Source organism: Scyliorhinus torazame, chromosome 29, assembly GCF_047496885.1.
Source record: "Scyliorhinus torazame isolate Kashiwa2021f chromosome 29, sScyTor2.1, whole genome shotgun sequence".
Lineage (NCBI taxonomy): Eukaryota > Metazoa > Chordata > Chondrichthyes > Carcharhiniformes > Scyliorhinidae > Scyliorhinus > Scyliorhinus torazame.
Genome location: NC_092735.1, coordinates 30,119,706 through 30,138,305, shown reverse-complemented (window position 1 = coordinate 30,138,305; position 18,600 = coordinate 30,119,706). Strand labels below are relative to the sequence as shown.

General features: G+C 52.6%; 2 protein-coding genes across 2 annotated transcripts in view; both read left to right on the top strand.

Annotated features, from left to right (window-relative positions):
* LOC140403765 (uncharacterized) overlaps positions 1-3,962 on the top strand; it is a 37,127-nt gene extending 33,165 nt beyond the window's left edge. Inside the window, exon 4 of the mRNA XM_072491926.1 lies at positions 3,688-3,962. Coding sequence (XP_072348027.1) covers positions 3,688-3,902 — 215 coding nt within the window. The 3' untranslated portion in view covers positions 3,903-3,962. The remainder of the gene's footprint in view (positions 1-3,687) is intronic.
* An 11,604-nt stretch (positions 3,963-15,566) lies between these two features.
* LOC140404137 (uncharacterized protein C1orf94-like) lies at positions 15,567-18,590 on the top strand. Its single transcript, XM_072492553.1, has one exon. It carries the CDS (start codon positions 15,567-15,569, stop codon positions 16,455-16,457), a length of 891 nt encoding a protein of 296 aa, XP_072348654.1. The 3' UTR covers positions 16,458-18,590.
* The last annotated feature ends 10 nt before the right edge of the window (positions 18,591-18,600 follow it).

The window sequence follows — 18,600 nt, the reverse complement described above, 5'->3', positions numbered from 1 at the left end:
AAGAGAGAAAAGTTACCACATCGCAGGATTAGTACATAAAACTCCTCTTTCCCCCCTTTTTAACCCCCCTCTTCGCCCCCCACATTCGCCCCACCACTTTGTTCAAACGTTCTTTTTAATAACCCGCTCATTCCAGTTTTTCTTCCACAATAAAAGTCCACGCTTCATCCGCCGTCTCAAAGTAGTGGTGCCTCCCTCGATATGTGACCCACAGTCTTGCCGGTTGCAGCATTCCAAATTTTATCTTCTTTTTATGAAGCACCGCCTTGGCCCGATTAAAGCTCGCCCTCCTTCTCGCCACCCCCGCACTCCAGTCTTGATAAACGCGGATCACCGCGTTCTCCCATTTACTGCTCCGAGTTTTCTTTGCCCATCTAAGGACCATTTCTCTATCCTTAAAACGGAGGAATCTCACCACTATGGCTCTGGGACTTTCTCCTGCTCTCGGTCCTCGTGCCATCACTCGGTATGCTCCCTCCACCTCCAACGGACCCGCCGGGGCCTCCGCTCCCATTAACGAGTGCAGCATCGTGCTCACATATGCCCCGACGTCCGCTCCCTCCGCACCTTCAGGAAGACCAAGAATCCTCAGGATGTTCCTCCTTGCGTTGTTTTCCAGTGCCTCCAACCTTTCCACACATCGTTTCTGATGTGCCTCATGCGTCTCCGTCTTCACCGCCAGGCCCTGTATGTCGTCCTCATTCTCGGCTGCCTTTGCCTTCACGACCCGAAGCTCCCGCTCCTGGGTCTTTTGTTCCTCCTTTAGCCCTTCGATCGCCTGTAGTATCGGGGCCAACAGCTCTTTCTTCATTTCCTTTTTGAGATCTTCCACACAGCATTTCAAGAACTCTTGTTGTTCAGGGCCCCATGTTAAACTGCCACCTTCCGACGCCATCTTGGTTTTTGCTTGCCTTCCTTGCCGCTGTTCTAAAGAATCCACTGCAATCCGGCCACTTTCTCCTCCTTTTTTCATCCGTATCCAGGGGGGATTCCCTTCTGGTTTACCGCACAGTGTTTTTAGCCGTCAAAATTGCCGTTGGGGCTCCTATCAAGAGCCCAAAAGTTAGTTTCACCGGGAGCTGCTGAAACGTGCGACTCAGCTGGTCATCGCCGCACCCGGAAGTCCCCAGTGGCGGCCTTTTTGTTGACAGGGTGATTTGAAGGCCTCAGGCCTCGGTTCAGCCCCACTCTCCAGTGGCCCTGCTTGCACAGGCTATAGGCTAACCGGAAAGTCAAAAGTGGGAATAGGTTAATATTGGGTTACACATGAAGCTGAAATGAGAGTCTGTGCGGTTGTAACCCCTTTCCAGTGTGGGACTGAGCTGCTTATCCGCAGCCCCCCCCCCCACCCCACACTCCCCACTGAGAGCTTTTACCCAGAGTGCACCGCCTCCTCCGCCATCAGCGACCTCGTGGATGATAAGAGACCGTGACGACTCCACATCCGGGATATGACCCAAGGTTTTGGGCAGTTGCCCAAAAAGGGAAAAAAGCTGAGCATTCGAAGGATCTTGAGGAGATAGCTCAGCCACTGGGACATTAATTGAAAATCCGGGAATGTCCCAGCAACTCTGGGGTGCCTGGTTGCCCTGCTGCAGGAGCCCAGAGCATCATCAAACCCCGAACCTGAACGTGACCGATAGTTGTGGACAGGCACTCAAGCTGAGAGTTCAGCCATTTTATTGCAATAAGACCATAAGAAGCAGAAGTAGGCCATTCGGCCCATCGAGTCTGCTCCGCCATTCAATGAGATCACGACTGATCTGATGTGATAATCCTCAACTCCACTTTCCCGCCTTAGCCCCGTAACCCTTGACTCCCTCACTGATTAAAACTCTGTCTATCAGGGCGGCACGGTGGCGCAGTGGATAGCACTGGGACTGCGGCGCTGAGGACCAGGGTTCGAATCCCGGCCCTGGGTCACTGTCCGTGTGACATTCTCCCCGTGTCTGCGTGGGTTTCGCCCCCACAACCCAAAGATGTGCAGGCTAGATGGATTGGCCACGCCAAATTGCCCCTTAATTGGAAAAAATGAATTGGGTACACTAAAATGTATTTTAAAAAACTCTGTCGGTCACAGCTGTTCGACGTTTTAGTTGCTGTGACATGAAGAGGCTAAAGTTCTGTCCCTTTTTCACAAACACACATTTATTTCATTCCACCAGCCTTTGGACAAAACGCTAACTATACATCACCTGACAGAGGCCACCTGAAGCCACTTTACATATCAGTGTCAATTAATGGATACTTAACATAAATGAGACAACTAAGTGCAATGTCTCTTAACCCATTACTTAACAACAGCCTTGACCATACTTAACGACCCAGCCTCTACAGCTCTCTGCGTTAACGAATTCCACAGATTCACTCCCCTCCGAGAGAAGAAATTCCTCCTCACCACTGTCGATATCTTAACGTAATGGAGATAGGGATGTGCATATGTGCACGTTGAGGTGGTGTTCAAAATCGTGAGTGTTCTGGACAGATTAGTCAGGGGGAAACTAGAGAGATTCTTGATTAACAAGGAGCTGAATGGTTCTTGGAGATATGCAGCAAGTTACCATCAGATCAGCCATGATCGTACTGGATGGTGGCACAAGCTCGAGGGGCCGAGTGGCCTACTCCTGCTCCGAATTCAAATGTTCATTCCCATTGGTGGAAGGATCGAGATCTAGAGGACGTCGATTGAAGGTGGTCGAACCAGCGGCGATATGAGATAAAACACTTGTTTCACACGGGGATGGTTTAGACCTGGATGCGCTGCCTGAGAGTGTGGTTCAGTCGTGGCTTTCGAAACACGCAGGCCCACGGGAAGAGGTGGGGAAGGGGAATGGATGGAGCTCGCTGAATTGCTGTTACAAGGGCTTGGAACAGACGGACGGGCCTAATGGCCTCTTTCGGTGGGCAACACGGCGACACGGTGGTTAGCACTTCTGCCTCACGGCGCCAGGGACCCGGGTTCAATTCCGGCCTCGGAGTCTGCATTTTTTACCCGTGTCTGCGTGGGTTTCCTCCGGGTGGTCTGGTTTCCTCCCACAGTCCAAAGATGAATGAATGAAATGAAATGAAAATCGCTTATTGTCACAAGTAGGCTTCAAATGAAGTTACTGTGAAAAGCCCCTAGCCGCCACATTCCGGCGCCTGTTCGGGGAGGCTGGTACGGGAATTGAACCGTGCTGCTGGCCTGCCTTGGTCTGCTTTAAAAGCCAGCGATTTAGCCCAGTGTGCTAAACCAGCCCCTTGATGTACATGTTAGGTGGATTGGCCGTGCTAAATTGTCTATCAGTGTCCAGGGAAGTGCAGGTTAGGTGGGGTTATGGTGATAGGGCGGGTGGGGGGCAGTGGGCCTGGGTGGGATGCTCTTTCAGATGGGCTGAATGGCCATCTTCTGCACTGTAGAGGTTCTATGATTCTAAGCGCTGCAACCATTGTGTGATTATCATCAATAGTAACTTGTAACCTGGATCAGGTTTTCAGACGTCGTAAGGTGAGACCCCCCCCCCCCCCCCCCCTCCCACCGCCTGCCTGAGGCGATTGTGTGTCAGACAGGGGCCGTAGGTCAGGGTTCAGAGGTCGCAGGGCGTCGTTTATCCGGTACCAGTGAAGCTGACCAGTGGCTGGTCACGGGAAGGTAGAGTCACAGACATGGAGAAAGCTGACTGCTAACACTTGCTCTTCTCTTCCTAGTTCTCAGCCTTGACGTTTCGGTGGAACCCGCGGATCGATTCTACGGGAGCCTGACCTCCGACCTTGGCCGAGAGGGCCAGGGGGACCATGTGACATCGCAGCGTGCCCTGAACCAGTCAGCGGGCGAGGCAAAGGGCCCGAACTCTCCGCTGCAAACCCGCGACGAGATTCAGCTCAAACCCTTGTCCGAAAGCTCGGTGAAGATATTTCTCTAGAATATGTTTTATTTTTTTTTTCACTCTGAAGCAATGATGCAAATAAATGTTATGCAGACAGTTCCGTTGGTGCAATATTTTGGTGAGAATGGGGGCACGAATTCGATGCCCCTCGCCTACCCGCCTCGTCACCGGTTCTCTTCAGGTTTTGTTACAGCCCTCGGGGTCCGTGCCTCAAGAGTCGGGAGGTCGCGAGTTGGTGTCCCACTCCAGGGCCACTCCGGGGACTGCTGCACTAGTGAAGCTGCCGTCTGTCAGACGAGGCGTTAAACTGAGGTTCCCACCCGGCCCGCCCCCACCTCAGGTGGATGTTAATGATTAGGTGACACTGCTTCAGAGACGAGCGAGGGAGTTCTCTCCCGGTGTCCCGGGACAAGGCCCATCCCTCAACCAACACCCCTGAAAAGAAATCGACAGGTGATCGCATTGCTGTCTGTGGGAGCTTGCTGTGCGCGAAATGGCCGCCGCGTTTCCCGCATTGCAACGGGGGGGGGGGGACACTTCGAGGGCACTTCATTGGCTGCGAATCACTTTGGGACAACTTGAGGCAGCGAGAAGGCGCTACATGAATGCATATTGTTGATTCCTGGCGTGCAGTAACTCATTGCCGACACAAGATGGTGGAAAACACCCACATCTTGCTCTACGTGATCCGAGACACTTTTTTTTTGGGGGGGGGGGGGGGGGGGGGGGGGTCCGAGGAGTTGCTCCAAGATTCTAATCTCAAAGCATATTTTAATTTTCAGGGCGTACAGCTGGCCGTGCCTGGCATCGTAAATCTCCGGCTCTTAACCCACAAAGTGGGCAATAAAATTAACAAACCAGCGGGGTTGGCGAACGAACATGAATCGTCTCAATTCAAGTGCGGAGATTCCACATCGATCTCGATTCATCGCTCGCTGCATATGTCCAGTTCCTTGGTTTTTCAAAATAATATTTTAATGCGCCCCCTTCTTAACTGCGCCCCCTCCCCCTTTTTATCTTCTCCCCTGTGTTTTTAAAGAATTTTTTTTCAATTCAGAGTTCCCAATTATTTTTTTCCAGTTAAGGGGCAATTTAGTGTGGCCAATCCACCTAAACTGCACATCGTTGGGTTGTGGGGGTGAAACACGGGGGAGAATGTGCAAACTCCACACGGACAGTGACCCAGAGCCAGGATTCGAACCCGGGTCCTCGGTGCCGCAGTCCCAGTGCTAACCACTGTGCCACCATGCTGCCCTCCTGTGTTTTTTTTAACAGATTCCTTCAAACCCCACCCCCGTACCCTCCCCAGAGCTCCGGTTGCACGCTTTCTGACCTGGTTTGATTTCTCAAATATGTGCCGTTATAAATTGAATATCCTATGAATTGGAAGACGGCTTGTTAGTCTTCTCCTGCTTGCTTTCATTTGCTTCTCCTCGCAGCCCGCCACTGTGCAATGTGCACAGGCGTCTCCTATCACCCCTTGCCCGTGCTGCCACTCTGCACCCCGCGCCTGCCGGGATGAGCTGTTCGACTGTGGTCGCCGTCGCAGCAACCCCCCCCATCCTGCCTTTGCTTGGCACCCTGCTCAGAAACGAGGGCCCCAACCTGGCTGGCACCTCCTCAAAATCTCAGGGACCCAAGGATAGGTCCCAGGCCAGGATAATAATCATCGTAATCTTTATTGTCACAAGTCGGCTTACATTGACACTGCAATGAAGTTACTGCGAAAATCCCCGCGTCGCCACACTCCGGCGCCTGTTCGGGTACACGGAGGGAGAATTCAGAATGTCCAATTCACCTAACAAGCCCGTCTTTCGGGACTTGTGGGAGGAAACCGGAGCACCCGGAGGAAACCCGCGCAGACACGGGGGAGAACGTGCAGACCCCGCACAGACAGTGACCCAAGCCGGGAATTGAACCCGGGACCCTGGCGCTGTGAAGCAACAGTGCTAACGACTGTGCTACAGTGCTGCCCATAGGATCAGTGCAGGCTGGGGGATTAAATCGAGGGAATGCCGTTCTGCATGGTTCAATCGTGCTCTTATTGCCTCGTGTGTAGTGTGACAAGATAGGACAACTGTTGGCAGAGACTCGGTAACCTCCCCGCGAGCGAGGGGTTCCTGTATTATTGACTCGCTCTACTGGTGTCAATCCCCCGCACTGTCCCTCAGTAAACCGGCCCAGCCCAATGTCCTCAGTTCCCGTGGGTGTGGAGTCACACGTAGTGCAGGCCAGGCCAGCCAGACCAGATAATGATGGCAGATTTCCTTCCCTAGTGAACCAGATTTTAAAAAGATTTGCCATGGTCACCATTACTGAGACTACCTTCACATACCAGATTTATTAATTGAGTTTAAATTACATCCGTTGCCGAGGCGGGATTTGAACCCATGTCCGCCTGAGCCCCTGTACTGCTTATCCAGCAACATCGAGCAGCACAGCAGCATTGTGGCTAGCACAATTGCTTCACAGCGCCAGGGTCCCGGGTTCGATTCCCGGCTTGGGTCACTGTCTGTGTGGAGTCTGCACATCCTCCCCGTGTCTGCGTGGGTTTCCTCCAGGTGCTCCGGTTTCCTCCCACAGTCCAAAGATGTGCAGGTTAGGTGGATTGGCCATGCTAAATTGCCCTTAGTGTCCAAAATTGCCCTTAGTGTTGGGTGGGGTTACTGGGTTCTGGGGATAGGGTGGAGGTGTTGACTTTGGGTAGGGTGCTCTTTCCAAGAGCCGGTGCAGACTCGATGGGCCGAATGGCCTCCTTCTGCACTGTAAATTCTATGAAAAAAAAAGTTCTATCACCACCATAGAATCCCTACAGTGCTGAAAGAGGCCATTCGGCCCATCGGGTCCATGCCGGCCTCCGAAAGAGCACCTTACCTAGGTAGGCCCACGTCCACACCCTATCACCGTAATCCCACCTCATCTTTTGAACACTCAGAGGCAGTCGATGAGGGCCATTCCACCTAACCTGCACGTCTTTGGACTGTGGGAGGAAACCGGAGCACCCGGAGGAAACCCACGCAGACACGGGGAGAACGTGCAGACTCCGCACAGACAGTGACCCAAGCCGGGAATCGAACCTGAGACCCTGGAGCTGTGAGGCAGCAGCGTTAACCACTGTGCCACCCCTCTCTCTCTCCACACTGCTTCCCTGTACCAGCTGCTGCTGTTTCTTCGTTTCGTTCTCGTCGCGTCGCCATGCCCGCTGGTCGGCCACCCAGCGAATCGCTGCTCATATTTTTTTGAGCTTTATCCCCTTTCCAATTCTCACGAGAACGATGATTCGCAGAGGGCGCGTTGACACGTTCGCGCGTCCCGGAGAGGTCCTCGGACTAAAGACCGGTCTGGGTTCTTCTTGCTGAGGATACTACTGTTGTTGACTCTCTTGGCTACAGAAAGCGGCTCTGCATAGGCCGATGCTTTTGTGCATCTGAATTATGTGCAACAGTCCCACACATAATCACAGCAAGGGGGGGGGATGGATTTTACTTTGCAAACACACAGCTCTGGTACTGGATCCCGAGGGGTATGGCATCAGCTGGAGTGCTAGTCCTCAGCTGCTGTGCGATGTTCCCTGGCTGTGCAAGTGTCAGATACCGGTCGTTAATTAGTGGAGGACGACGCAGGCTGCTTCTGCCCTCCGAACACTGCAGCCACCTTCCTGTAACTGGGGGAGCTAGAAAACCGGGGGGGGGGGGGACTGTCAAAGGTAGAAACACAAAATATACAGAAATAGTCATTTAGAGGGAGCGGGGAAATGGATGGAATATGGAGAGAGTGAGAGGACAGTGAGGCAGAAGAAGAGAAAGGGCAGAATGAGAGAGCTGGCGATAAACGAGAATGGTGACTGAGTGAGAGAAACAAAGATAGAGAGGAGGAGATCAAGAAAAGCGTCAGAAAAAAAGAGAGGTGGGACAGAGAAGCAGAAAACAAAAGATAGAGACAGAGGGAGACAAAAGGAGATGAAGATAGAGGGAGGGAGGCAAAAAAGAGATAGAAATAGAGGGAGACAAAGATATATAGATAGAAATAGAGAGGGAGAATAAAAGCGATAGAGGGAGACAAAAAGACGGAGATAGAGAAAGTGAGACAAAAAGAGATGGAGATCGAGAGAGGAAGACAAAAGAGATGGAAATAGAGAAAGTGAGACAAAAAGAGATGGAGATAGAGAGAGGGAGACAATAAGAGAATAATATCCCTAAAGGGGATATTAATGAATCAGTTGGGGCTTTATGATAAAAAATAATAGTTTCATGAGACTAGCCATTGAGTTTAACTCACTTAATTGGATTTAAATTCGACCAGGCCACCATGGTGTGATTTGAACCCATGTCCTTTAGCTACTGGATTGCTACCCCAGGGACATTAGCACAACGCCACCATCCTTCGATGGGCTGAATGGCCTCCTGCGCCAACCGACGCTTGCGCGGCACACTCACGGAACACTCTGACCCCGACGCAACATGGCGCGGGGGTTCTGGGGCCGGAAGCGGAACAAAGTAGGCCCGGGGTGGGGGGCCAGAGGCCGGCCCACCGATCGGTGAGCCCCGATCGCGGGTCAGACCCCATCGGAGCACCCCCCCCTCGCCCCCCCCGGTGAAGGAGCGCTTTCCCCCCCCCCACAGGCCGCAGCGACCAGGAGTGAACGGCGCCGGTGGGACTCTGCTGTTTCCACGCGGCTGCTCGGCCAGTCCGGGCCGGAGAATCGGCTGCCCGGCCGCAGACAGCGGCCTGCGACTGCCGCCGCGCCAAACGCACCGGCGAAAATGGCGCTGTTTCTCCACACCTCGGAGAATCGCGCGCCGGCGGCGTGGCGAGGTGGCGGCGATTCTCCGGCCCGGCGCGGAGCTCGGAGAATCGCGCCCAGAGTATCTGCAGTCTCTTCCTTCCCTATGTACGGTATGCATTGTTTGTACAGCAAGCAAGAAACAATACTTTTCACTGTATACTAATACATGTGACAATAATAGATCAAATAAGTAAAATAAATAAGAGTAAAGCTCCCTCTACACTGTCCCCATCAAACATTCCCAGGACAGGTACAGCACGGGGTTAGATACAGAGTAAAGCTCCCTCTACACTGTCCCCAGCAAACACTCCCAGGACAGGTACAGCACGGGGTTAGATACAGAGTAAAGCTCCCTCTACACTGTCCCCATCAAACACTCCCAGGACAGGTACAGCACGGAGTTAGATACAGAGTAAAGCTCCCTCTACACTGTCCCCATCAAACACTCCCAGGGCAGGTACAGCACGGGGTTAGATACAGAGTAAAGCTCCCTCTACACTGTCCCCATCAAACACTCCCAGGACAGGTACAGCACGGGGTTAGATACAGAGTAAAGCTCCCTCTACACTGTCCCCATCAAACATTCCCAGGACAGGTACAGCACGGGGTTAGATACAGAGTAAAGCTCCCTCTACACTGTCCCCATCAAACACTCCCAGGGCAGGTACAGCACGGGGTTAGATACAGAGTAAAGCTCCCTCTACACTGTCCCCATCAAACACTCCCAGGACAGGTACAGCACGGGGTTAGATACAGAGTAAAGCTCCCTCTACACTGTCCCCATCAAACACTCCCAGGACAGGTACAGCACGGGGTTAGATACAGAGTAAAGCTCCCTCTACACTGTCCCATCAAACACTTCCAGGGCAGGTACAGCACAGGGTTAGATACAGAGTAAAGCTCCCCCTACACTGTCCCCATCAAACACTCCCAGGGCAGGTACAGCACAGGGTTAGATACAGAGTAAAGCTCCCTCTACACTGTCCCCATCAAACACTCCCAGGCCAGGCACAGCACGGTGTTAGATACAGAGTAAAGCTCCCTCTACACTGTCCCCATCAAACACTCCCAGGGCAGGTACAGCACAGGGTTAGATACAGAGTAAAGCTCCCTCTACACTGTCCCCATCAAACACTCCCAGGACAGGTACAGCACAGGGTTTGATACAGAGTAAAGCTCCCTCTACACTGTCCCCATCAAACACTCCCAGGACAGGTACAGCACAGGGTTAGATACAGAGTAAAGCTCCCTCTACACTGTCCCCATCAAACACTCCCAGGACAGGTACAGCACAGGGTTAGATATAGAGTAAAGATCCCTCTACACTGTCCCCATCAAACACTCCCAGGACAGGTACAACACGGGGTTAGATACAGAGTAAAGCTCCCTCTACACTGTCCCCATCAAACACTCCCAGGACAGGTACAGCACGGGGTTAGACACAGAGTAAAGCTCCCTCTACACTGTCCCCATCAAACACTCCCAGGACAGGTACAGCACGGGGTTAGATACAGAGTAAAGCTCCCTCTACACTGTCCCCATCAAACACTCCCAGGGCAGGTACAGCACGGGGTTAGATACAGAGTAAAGCTCCCTCTACACTGTCCCCATCAAACACTCCCAGGACAGGTACAGCACAGGGTTAGATACAGAGTAAAGCTCCCTCTACACCGTCCCCATCAAACATTCCCAGGACAGATACAGCACGGGGTTAGATACAGAGTAAAGCTCCCTCTACACTGTCCCCATCAAACACTCCCAGGACAGGTACAGCACGGGGTTAGATACAGAGTAAAGCTCCCTCTACACTGTCCCCATCAAACACTCCCAGGACAGGTACAACACGGGGTTCGATACAGAGTAAAGGTCCCTCTACACTGTCCCCAGCAAACACTCCCGGGACAGGTACAGCACGGGGTTAGATACAGAGTAAAGCTCCCTCTACAATGTCCCCATCAAACACTCCCAGGACAGGTACAACACGGGGTTCAATACAGAGTAAAGGTCCCTCTACACTGTCCCCAGCAAACACTCCCGGGACAGGTACAGCACGGGGTTAGATACAGAGTAAAGCTCCCTCTACACTGTCCCCACCAAACAATCCCAGGACAGGTACAACACGGGGTTAGACACAGAGTAAAGCTCCCTCTACAATGTCCCCATCAAACACTCCCAGGACAGGTACAACACGGGGTTGCGATACAGAGTAAAAGTCCCTCTACACTGTCCCCAGCAAACACTCCCGGGACAGGTACAGCACGGGGTTAGATACAGAGTAAAGCTCCCTCTACACTGTCCCCACCAAACAATCCCAGGACAGGTACAACACGGGGTTAGGCACAGAGTAAAGCTCCCTCTACACTGTCGCCACCAACAATCCAGGACAGGTACAACACGGGGTTAGACACAGAGTAAAGCTCCCTCTACACTGTCGCCACCAAACACTCCCAGGACAGGTACAGCACGGGGTTAGATACAGAGTAAAGCTCCTCTACACTGTCCCCACCAAACACTCCCAGGACAGGTACAACACGTGGTTAGATACAGAGTAAAGCTCCCTCTACACTGTCCCCATCAAGCACTCCCAGGACAGGTACAGCACGGGGTTAGATACAGAGTAAAGGTCCCTCTACACTGTCCCCACCAAACACTCCCAGGACAGGTACAGCACGGGGTTAGATACCGATTGAAGCTCTATCAAACTCTCCTAGGGGTGTGGAATATTTAACATTTTGAAAGGCATCATATTGTCTTAACTGAAAGACTGCCCCTCTGGCAGGTTAGCCCACCTTAGGTGCTGCACAAAAGCGCCAGTCTTGATGAGGTCTTCCAATCCCTGGAGTGTGATTTGATCCCCCAAATTCCTGAGGCAGGGGCGCACAATCCCTCGGAAGATTGAAAATAATGCGCATAACCTTCATTAAACCCATTATTAGTTAAAAAAAAAAGACCTGATAGAGTTGTATAAAATCAAGAAGGAAAATTGAAACAAAGACACTCTTTACGAATGAATTAGCGGACTGCTGCAGATCTTCGAAGTTAGGGGACATTGTGTTTTTGCACAAAGGATGGTGAGACAATCGAATGGTTGACCATATTCAGAGGAGCGATGGGCATCCTTGCTGAGTGAATGGGCCGCAGGAGTGACCCTCCTTCATTTCAGGGGGCCAAAGATGGAAATCGGGATTGTTCACTAACCATGACCATGAATAAGATTAAATACATTTGATACGTTATGGAAAATGCTGAATCATTTATATATTAATAAAACTGACATCAGCTTCAAATGGGAAAAACAAAATATACATTTACGATTTTTTGACATTATCATAAATGTAAAGAACTGTCCAAATCAACCACTAGAGGGAGCTCGGCATAGAACTATATAAGGCATCAATGCTAAGCCTTGTGGGTGAGAGGTTGAGGAGAAAGCTCGAGGACAGACTGAAGGAAAGGTAGTGTGAGTGAGAGCAGATCATAGTTATTGTATTAGTGTAGATATTCGTAGTAGATGGGTGTAGATTGTATGTTTATTATCAACTGTTTGATATATAGGAGTAAGTGCGAATCCAATTAAGTAGTGTGAATAAATCTTTAGCTTTGTTCAAGTTAAAAGCTATTTGTGGTCTTTGTGAACACCCTATGTCTCGTGGGCTGAGCTGACCGTAACCTCAAATCTTCATCCTGCCCATACCCCAATAACCTCTCACCATTGTTGTTCCCCCCCCCCCCCCCCGCCACTCCACCCCCATGCTTACCAAAAATCTATCCACCTCGGCCTTCAAAATAATCAAAAACTCTGCTTCCACCGCCCTTTTCTGGAAGAGAGTTCCAAAGACTTGCGACGTTGATTGGAAGAATGCGAGAATTGGGGGGGGGGCAGAAATCTCACACTCTCTGTCCAAAGCATTGTGGATGTTGATGGACGATGAGGGCTAGCAAAACTGAGGTTGATCATTTTTTTGTTGTCAGTTAACGATTGGGATCAAGGAATATGGAGCCAAGGTGGTTTAGATGGTGGAGCTGGCTTGGGCGAGGGGGGGGGGTCGTGTTGGGCTGGCTGACTGGCCCCTCAACTTCCACGTTGCCATGGGACGCATAGTAAAGCTCTTTCAGAGAATCAGGATGGGCCGAATGGTCCTCCTGAGCTGGTCGGTTTGATAACGTTGCTCTCGACCTCGTTTCCCCATTGAAAGATACGCACACAGCCCTTAGCAGAACTGGTCCAAGGCAGCAATGGGGAACTGCAGCCCATTCACGATGTCCCCGAGGCTGGCTTTAGCAGAATAAGCCAGCGAGGTATAGCAGCGTCCTGGTCTGTTGCTGACAAATTAAATTCACGCCCCCCGACACCCCCCACCCCATCCCCACCACCCAACGTAACAAGCCCAATCTCCGCCTTCACTGTAATGCCCTTGGGTACGTGCTAAAAAAAGGATTATCCCTGACGTTTCCATGGTAACCCGGGGGGTGGGGGGATGTGGAAAGACGTCAGCGCGATGGTGCTGGATGAGTCAATTCATCAAAAGGAAGAAGCATGGTACGATTTGGAAAAGGTTCAATTCTTGAGTGAGCGGGCAGAGATGTTATCTGTCAAAGAAACGTCAAAATACCGGCACTCTCTACCCCGTCCACAAAAGCTGACGCCTTGCCCATCAGAAACAAAAGTGAACCAACTCTGGCCGGTCAGCTAGCTCAAGGCCGCAGCGATACACCCTCAGTAAGGAGTGGGCCACGCCTAGGTGGCTGGGACACCTCGTTGAGGCACTCACTGACAAGGCAGGTTTTAATGAGATTCCTCTCAGCTTGCCTCTTCCCAGTTTAATCACCGCACTCTCTGGGTGGATAATGCTTTCGGCTGCCAGGAGCTGTGCTCACATTTCGCTGCTCATTCCTCATCTGCCACTCTGCTGGCAAGTGGTGAGGCCGTCTGTCACCAGTCTGTCAACAAGCGCATTCCCCGCACCCCCACTACTCCACTCCAACACCCACCCCCCCCTCCTCCCACCTCCGCCCCCCCCCCAAAAAAACCCCGCTCCCTTCCCTGATACAGTGACTGCTGCACTTCTGACACAACTTCAGAGCAGACATCTCCAGGAGTGTCTCGAGAATTCAAACGGTTCATCCCACAGATGCTGCTTTTTGAACCTTATTCCCGCTATGTTAGGTATAGTTCGGGCAACACCCCTTAATTGCCCTCGTGAAGGGGGTGGTGAGCTGCCTTCTTGAACCGCTGCAGTCCCTGAGGTGTCGGTACACCCACGGTGCTGTGAGGCAGGGAGATCCCAGATTGTGACCCAGCCACAGTGAAGGAACGGCCGATATATTTCCAAGTCAGGATGGTGGTGGATTGGAGGAGGATGTATTCCACGCGTCTGCTGCTCATTCCTTCTAGTTGTAGTGATCGCAGGTGTCGCATAAGGAGCATTGGTGAGTTGCTGCGGTTACATCTTGTAGATGGTACACACGGCTGCCGCTGTGCGTCGGTGGCAGAGGGAGTGAATGTTGAAGGTGGTGGATGGGGGGGGGGGCAATCAAGCGGGGCTGCTTTGTCCTGGATGGTGTCGAGCTTCTTGAGTGTTGTTGGAGCTGCGCTCATCCAGGCTGGTGGGGAGTATTCCATCACACTCCTGACCTGTGCCTTGTCAGATGGTGGGCAGGCTTTGGGGAGTCAGGAGGTGAGTTACTCGCTGTAGGATTCCTAGTCTCTGGCCAGCTCTTGTAGCAATATGGCTCGTCCATTCGGCCATTTTGTTGTGACAATCGATGGTAGGTCACCATTACTGAGACTGGTTTCATATTCCAGATTTATCAAGAGAATTCAAACTCCACCAGCTGCTATGGTGAGATTTGAACCCATGGATCTCTGGATCCCTAGCCCAGCGACATTGTTGCTCCGTCACCATCTCCCCATGTAATGGTTCGAGGGATGGGGGAGTTTGCACTGTGACAGCATGTTGAAGGATCTGGGTTGTTCTCCAAGGAGCAAAGGAGATTGGGGGCGGGGGGGGGGGGGGGGGGGGGGGGGGTGCGGTTTGATGGAGGTGGACAGGATTATGACAGGTTTGGGTAAGATAGTCAAAAGAAAAGCTGTTCCCTTGAGTTGAGGGTACAGGGACTAGGGGGACCCAGAGTTAAAGTTGTAGGCGAGAGATGCAAGAGAGGGGAAGTGGGGTGGGGGGGGGGGGGGGGGGGGGGGGAACTTTTATATGCTGCGAGTGCTGATGATCTAGAGCTCGTTGCCTATGAAAGCGGGGGATGGAGGTGGTCGACGATTTCAAAAGGAAATTGGATGGGCAATTGAGGGACATGTACTTGCGGGGCTCCAGGGGTAGAATAGGGCTGACTGGACTGCTCTACAGAGAGCTGGCATGGATTTGATGGTCTGAATGTTTGGTGACCCAGTGGCTCTATATGGTGTCTGAGGCTTTGGGACAGAGTTACGGGGCTGAGGAGCTAAATGTGGTCAGTGGACCACGATTAGGAGTTGCTGGCAGGTTGTGGAGGGTGGCCTAACATAGGAGTGTTGCAATCTTACGGGTTAAAAATTCTTCAAAGGGGCAATTTTTCATCTATTTTAACATTGCTTTATGATCTCACCGACTGTATCCTTTCAAATGCAGTTATTACAGTGACCAAATCATCTTACGTCACAAAGGGCAAGATGTTTATTAACATTCTCAGCCCTGCAGACACAGAACTGCTTATCGGAGTGCAATATTGTGAGGTCATACCTATTTATTTACAGATTTTATTCTGTTGCTCAGTAACAGTAATATTGTTAAGCAACCGTTGAGTTAAGTTGGATTACCTGCCGCAATTTCCCCCCCACCCCCCCCCCCCCCCCCCCCCCGGCCCCGGCTCCTAACCCACCCTGCAACCCCCGAAGGCACCCCCTCCCCCAACCCCGTACCATGCTGGCAAAGCTCGAGCTGGTCCACGCCCAGAAAGACGCCAAGTGCTCCTTCCCTTTGGGGCCCTACCCGCGCTACACCTGGATCCACGAGGACACGCCCGAGGATGGCCTGGACAAAACCTGCTACGAGATCTGGAAGCGGGTCCAGCAGCTGTCGGCCCAGCTGGATTCGAGCCAGAAGGAGGCGCGGCGGGAGGCCGAGGCGAGCAGGAGCGAGGCCGACCCGGAGACGGCCGACGCCGGTGAAGGTGCCAAGGGGACTCTGGAGGAGAAGGTGCCAGACAGCTGCGGCAAAGATGACGTTTCTCTGCTGGTGCATTTGGAATACATGAGCATAATAGGTGAAAACGCCAATATGGAACTCCATCAGCCCAAACCAGGCGAGAAATTTCCGGCAGGGTCTGCCCTGGAACGTTCCGTAAGAAAAGAAATGGGCCTACCAGGCTCCAGTGTGGAGCCGCTGGATAAGGGCAGCTTTTTGAACAATATGTTGAAATCCATCAGTGGCACAGAGCAGGCGCCCAACAAATGTGGCCTGGCCAAGGAAGAGGCAACAGAATTGAAGCTAGCAAAATGCAACCCGAACGACATGCTTCAGCTCGAATCCAACACGTGCGGCTCAGTGGCCTCGAACAAGGAGATCTGCCAACTCCTCGCCCAGTTCTCCCTGAAGCACATCAACGAGGCCGAGGCCCCCGACAATAAAGTGGTGATGGAGGAGGCTCAGATCATCAAGGACTTTCTCCAGAACAACATGTTCAGCTCCGCCGGGGACAAGAAGGTGGAGACGTCGCCGCCCGCCCCTGGCATGCGGGGAATCTCAGGAGGAGCAGGCCCGGAGGCAGCTGCCGTCTTTGCCAAGCTGTGCGAGGAGCCAGTGCCTCCCTAAAGCTAGAGAGCCGCCAGCTGGCCATCGGGCCCGGGGCCTTTGAACGTCGCGAGGAGCCCGCCGCCAAAGCGATGGGTCACAGGGCCCCCTCGGACACCAGGACTCAGGAGATCCATGACCCCAGAAACGATTTGGTCAAGTTGCTGTGCGCGGGCCCAAGGAGGCCTTCCAGAAAGAGCCTGAAGGCCTGGAGTCGCCAAAACTCGCTCCCCAGAGCTGAAGGAGAAAGCCCAGGGTGGCACGTGTATCAAATCCGAACACAGCTACAGCACCTCGCGCCACGCCTTGAAAGGAATGGCTTCATCCAACAGAAAAGGGACCGCCAAGGATCCGGGCAAGGGGAGAGATGCCCCAGGTGGGCTTGCTGGAGTCAAACACAAGGAGGATTTCAATTTGGCCAAATGCGGCGAAGTCTGCAAAGAAATGGTCCACAAGATGGTGGCTTTCACGCTCAATGATGACGATGCCAAGATGGCCGCTGCCAAGAGAGATTGTTTGCCCCTGGAGAAGGCTGATCTGCAAGATGCGGAGTCTGTGCCCGGCCACGCCAGCTCCGACTCGGTTGGGTCGGAATGCACAACAAGCAGCACAGACGAGGACAACGTTTGCGGGCAGAGCCTTCCGCCACCAGGGGCAGCGAAGGACGGCGACGGCAGGTGTCCTGGCAGCTTATTCCCCTTACCGACAGAAGCCGAGCCTTCCGGCTCGGAAGTTGCGGCCATCGGTTACCAGGACAAGAATGTATCTGGCGCCAACCTCCAGCTGCCCGGGGCCGTGTACGACTGTGGCAGCAAGTACGGTGCCAACATGTACCCTACCCGCTTCCCAGTGGGACCTTGCCCATTCCCAGCAGGCCGCCCCTCATTAACTACCCTCCAGTACCCCCTGCGCCCCCCAATGCCCCATCCACCCCCGGCTACGCCCAGCACCAGCCGTTTTACCAGCCGCGCACCATGCGGATGCCCCACCAGCAGCAGGCGTATCAACAAGCCAGCTGCTTCGTTCGCCCAACCAACCCCTACAATTACAGCCAAATGGCGCAAGAGTACGTCCCCCGGCAGGCGTATATCCGGGCCACCTACGCACCCCTGGTGGGGTACTGGTCCTTTGTGCCGGAGTACTCCTACACCACGCGGAACCCCCCCAAGCCGCTGACCCCAGTCGGCGGTGGCACCAACCCCCCTCCCATGGCGGGCGACGGGCCCCAGTGCCTCTTCCAGCCGGCCTACGGCTACCTGGAGTCCAACATCACGGCCACCAGGTTCAGCTCCAGCCGCACCGGACCCGTCTACAACAACAGCAATTTCCAAATGTACTATCCAGCAGACGGAAGTGGCTACAACTATTGGTAAACGCGCGCCGTGTAAAGAGAGAGTTTGAGGACAAGCCAATGAGCACCCCTGCTAACCCAAGCTATCGCAAACCCAGTCTAAGATATATTGTGGGCCATTGAAGGGCTGGCTTCTGGAGTAACTCCTGGTTCACAGTTTTAGGCCACCCTTACACTCAAACTCTTCATGTGCCGAATGTGCCCCTACAGCCTACACAAAACTATGTAGTTCCTAAAGCATGCTATAGTCCTCTATAGGATGCATATGCCCCGATCTAATGCACGCTATAGGTACCGATAGAGCACAAATACTTCTCTAGCCTATCTAAAGCATATAAAGAATGTCTATGTGATGTATATATGCCCTACAGTTTACCCTAAAGAATGTTTTGGGCCCCTATGGGGTGATTTTGCCCCTATCTGAAGAGTACTTTGCGTAGTTCTGATCACCTACAGATTGTATGTTGACCTACAGCCTGAACAAAGGAAGTTGCTGGACTTTGTGCTGCATGGTTTAGCTGTGGCTCCATGTTGGTAACTTGGATAATGAAGCAGGTTCTCTCTGCGCCATTATTTTAATCCACTCTGGGAATTTGGGATGTGAGGCGTCACTTTTACTTTCACACCGACAGTCAACAAACACAAATTCAAGGGACGAAACTGTGAGAGAGAGAGAGAGAGAGAGAGAATCCTTCTGGGACAGGATGTTTGGCGGCTTCTCAGGCACCCTTAGTCCATGTGAGCCTGAGGTGGTTGTTGGTGCTTATTTACAAATTAATAAATGCATCTATAATTCCAACAAAGGCAACAAAG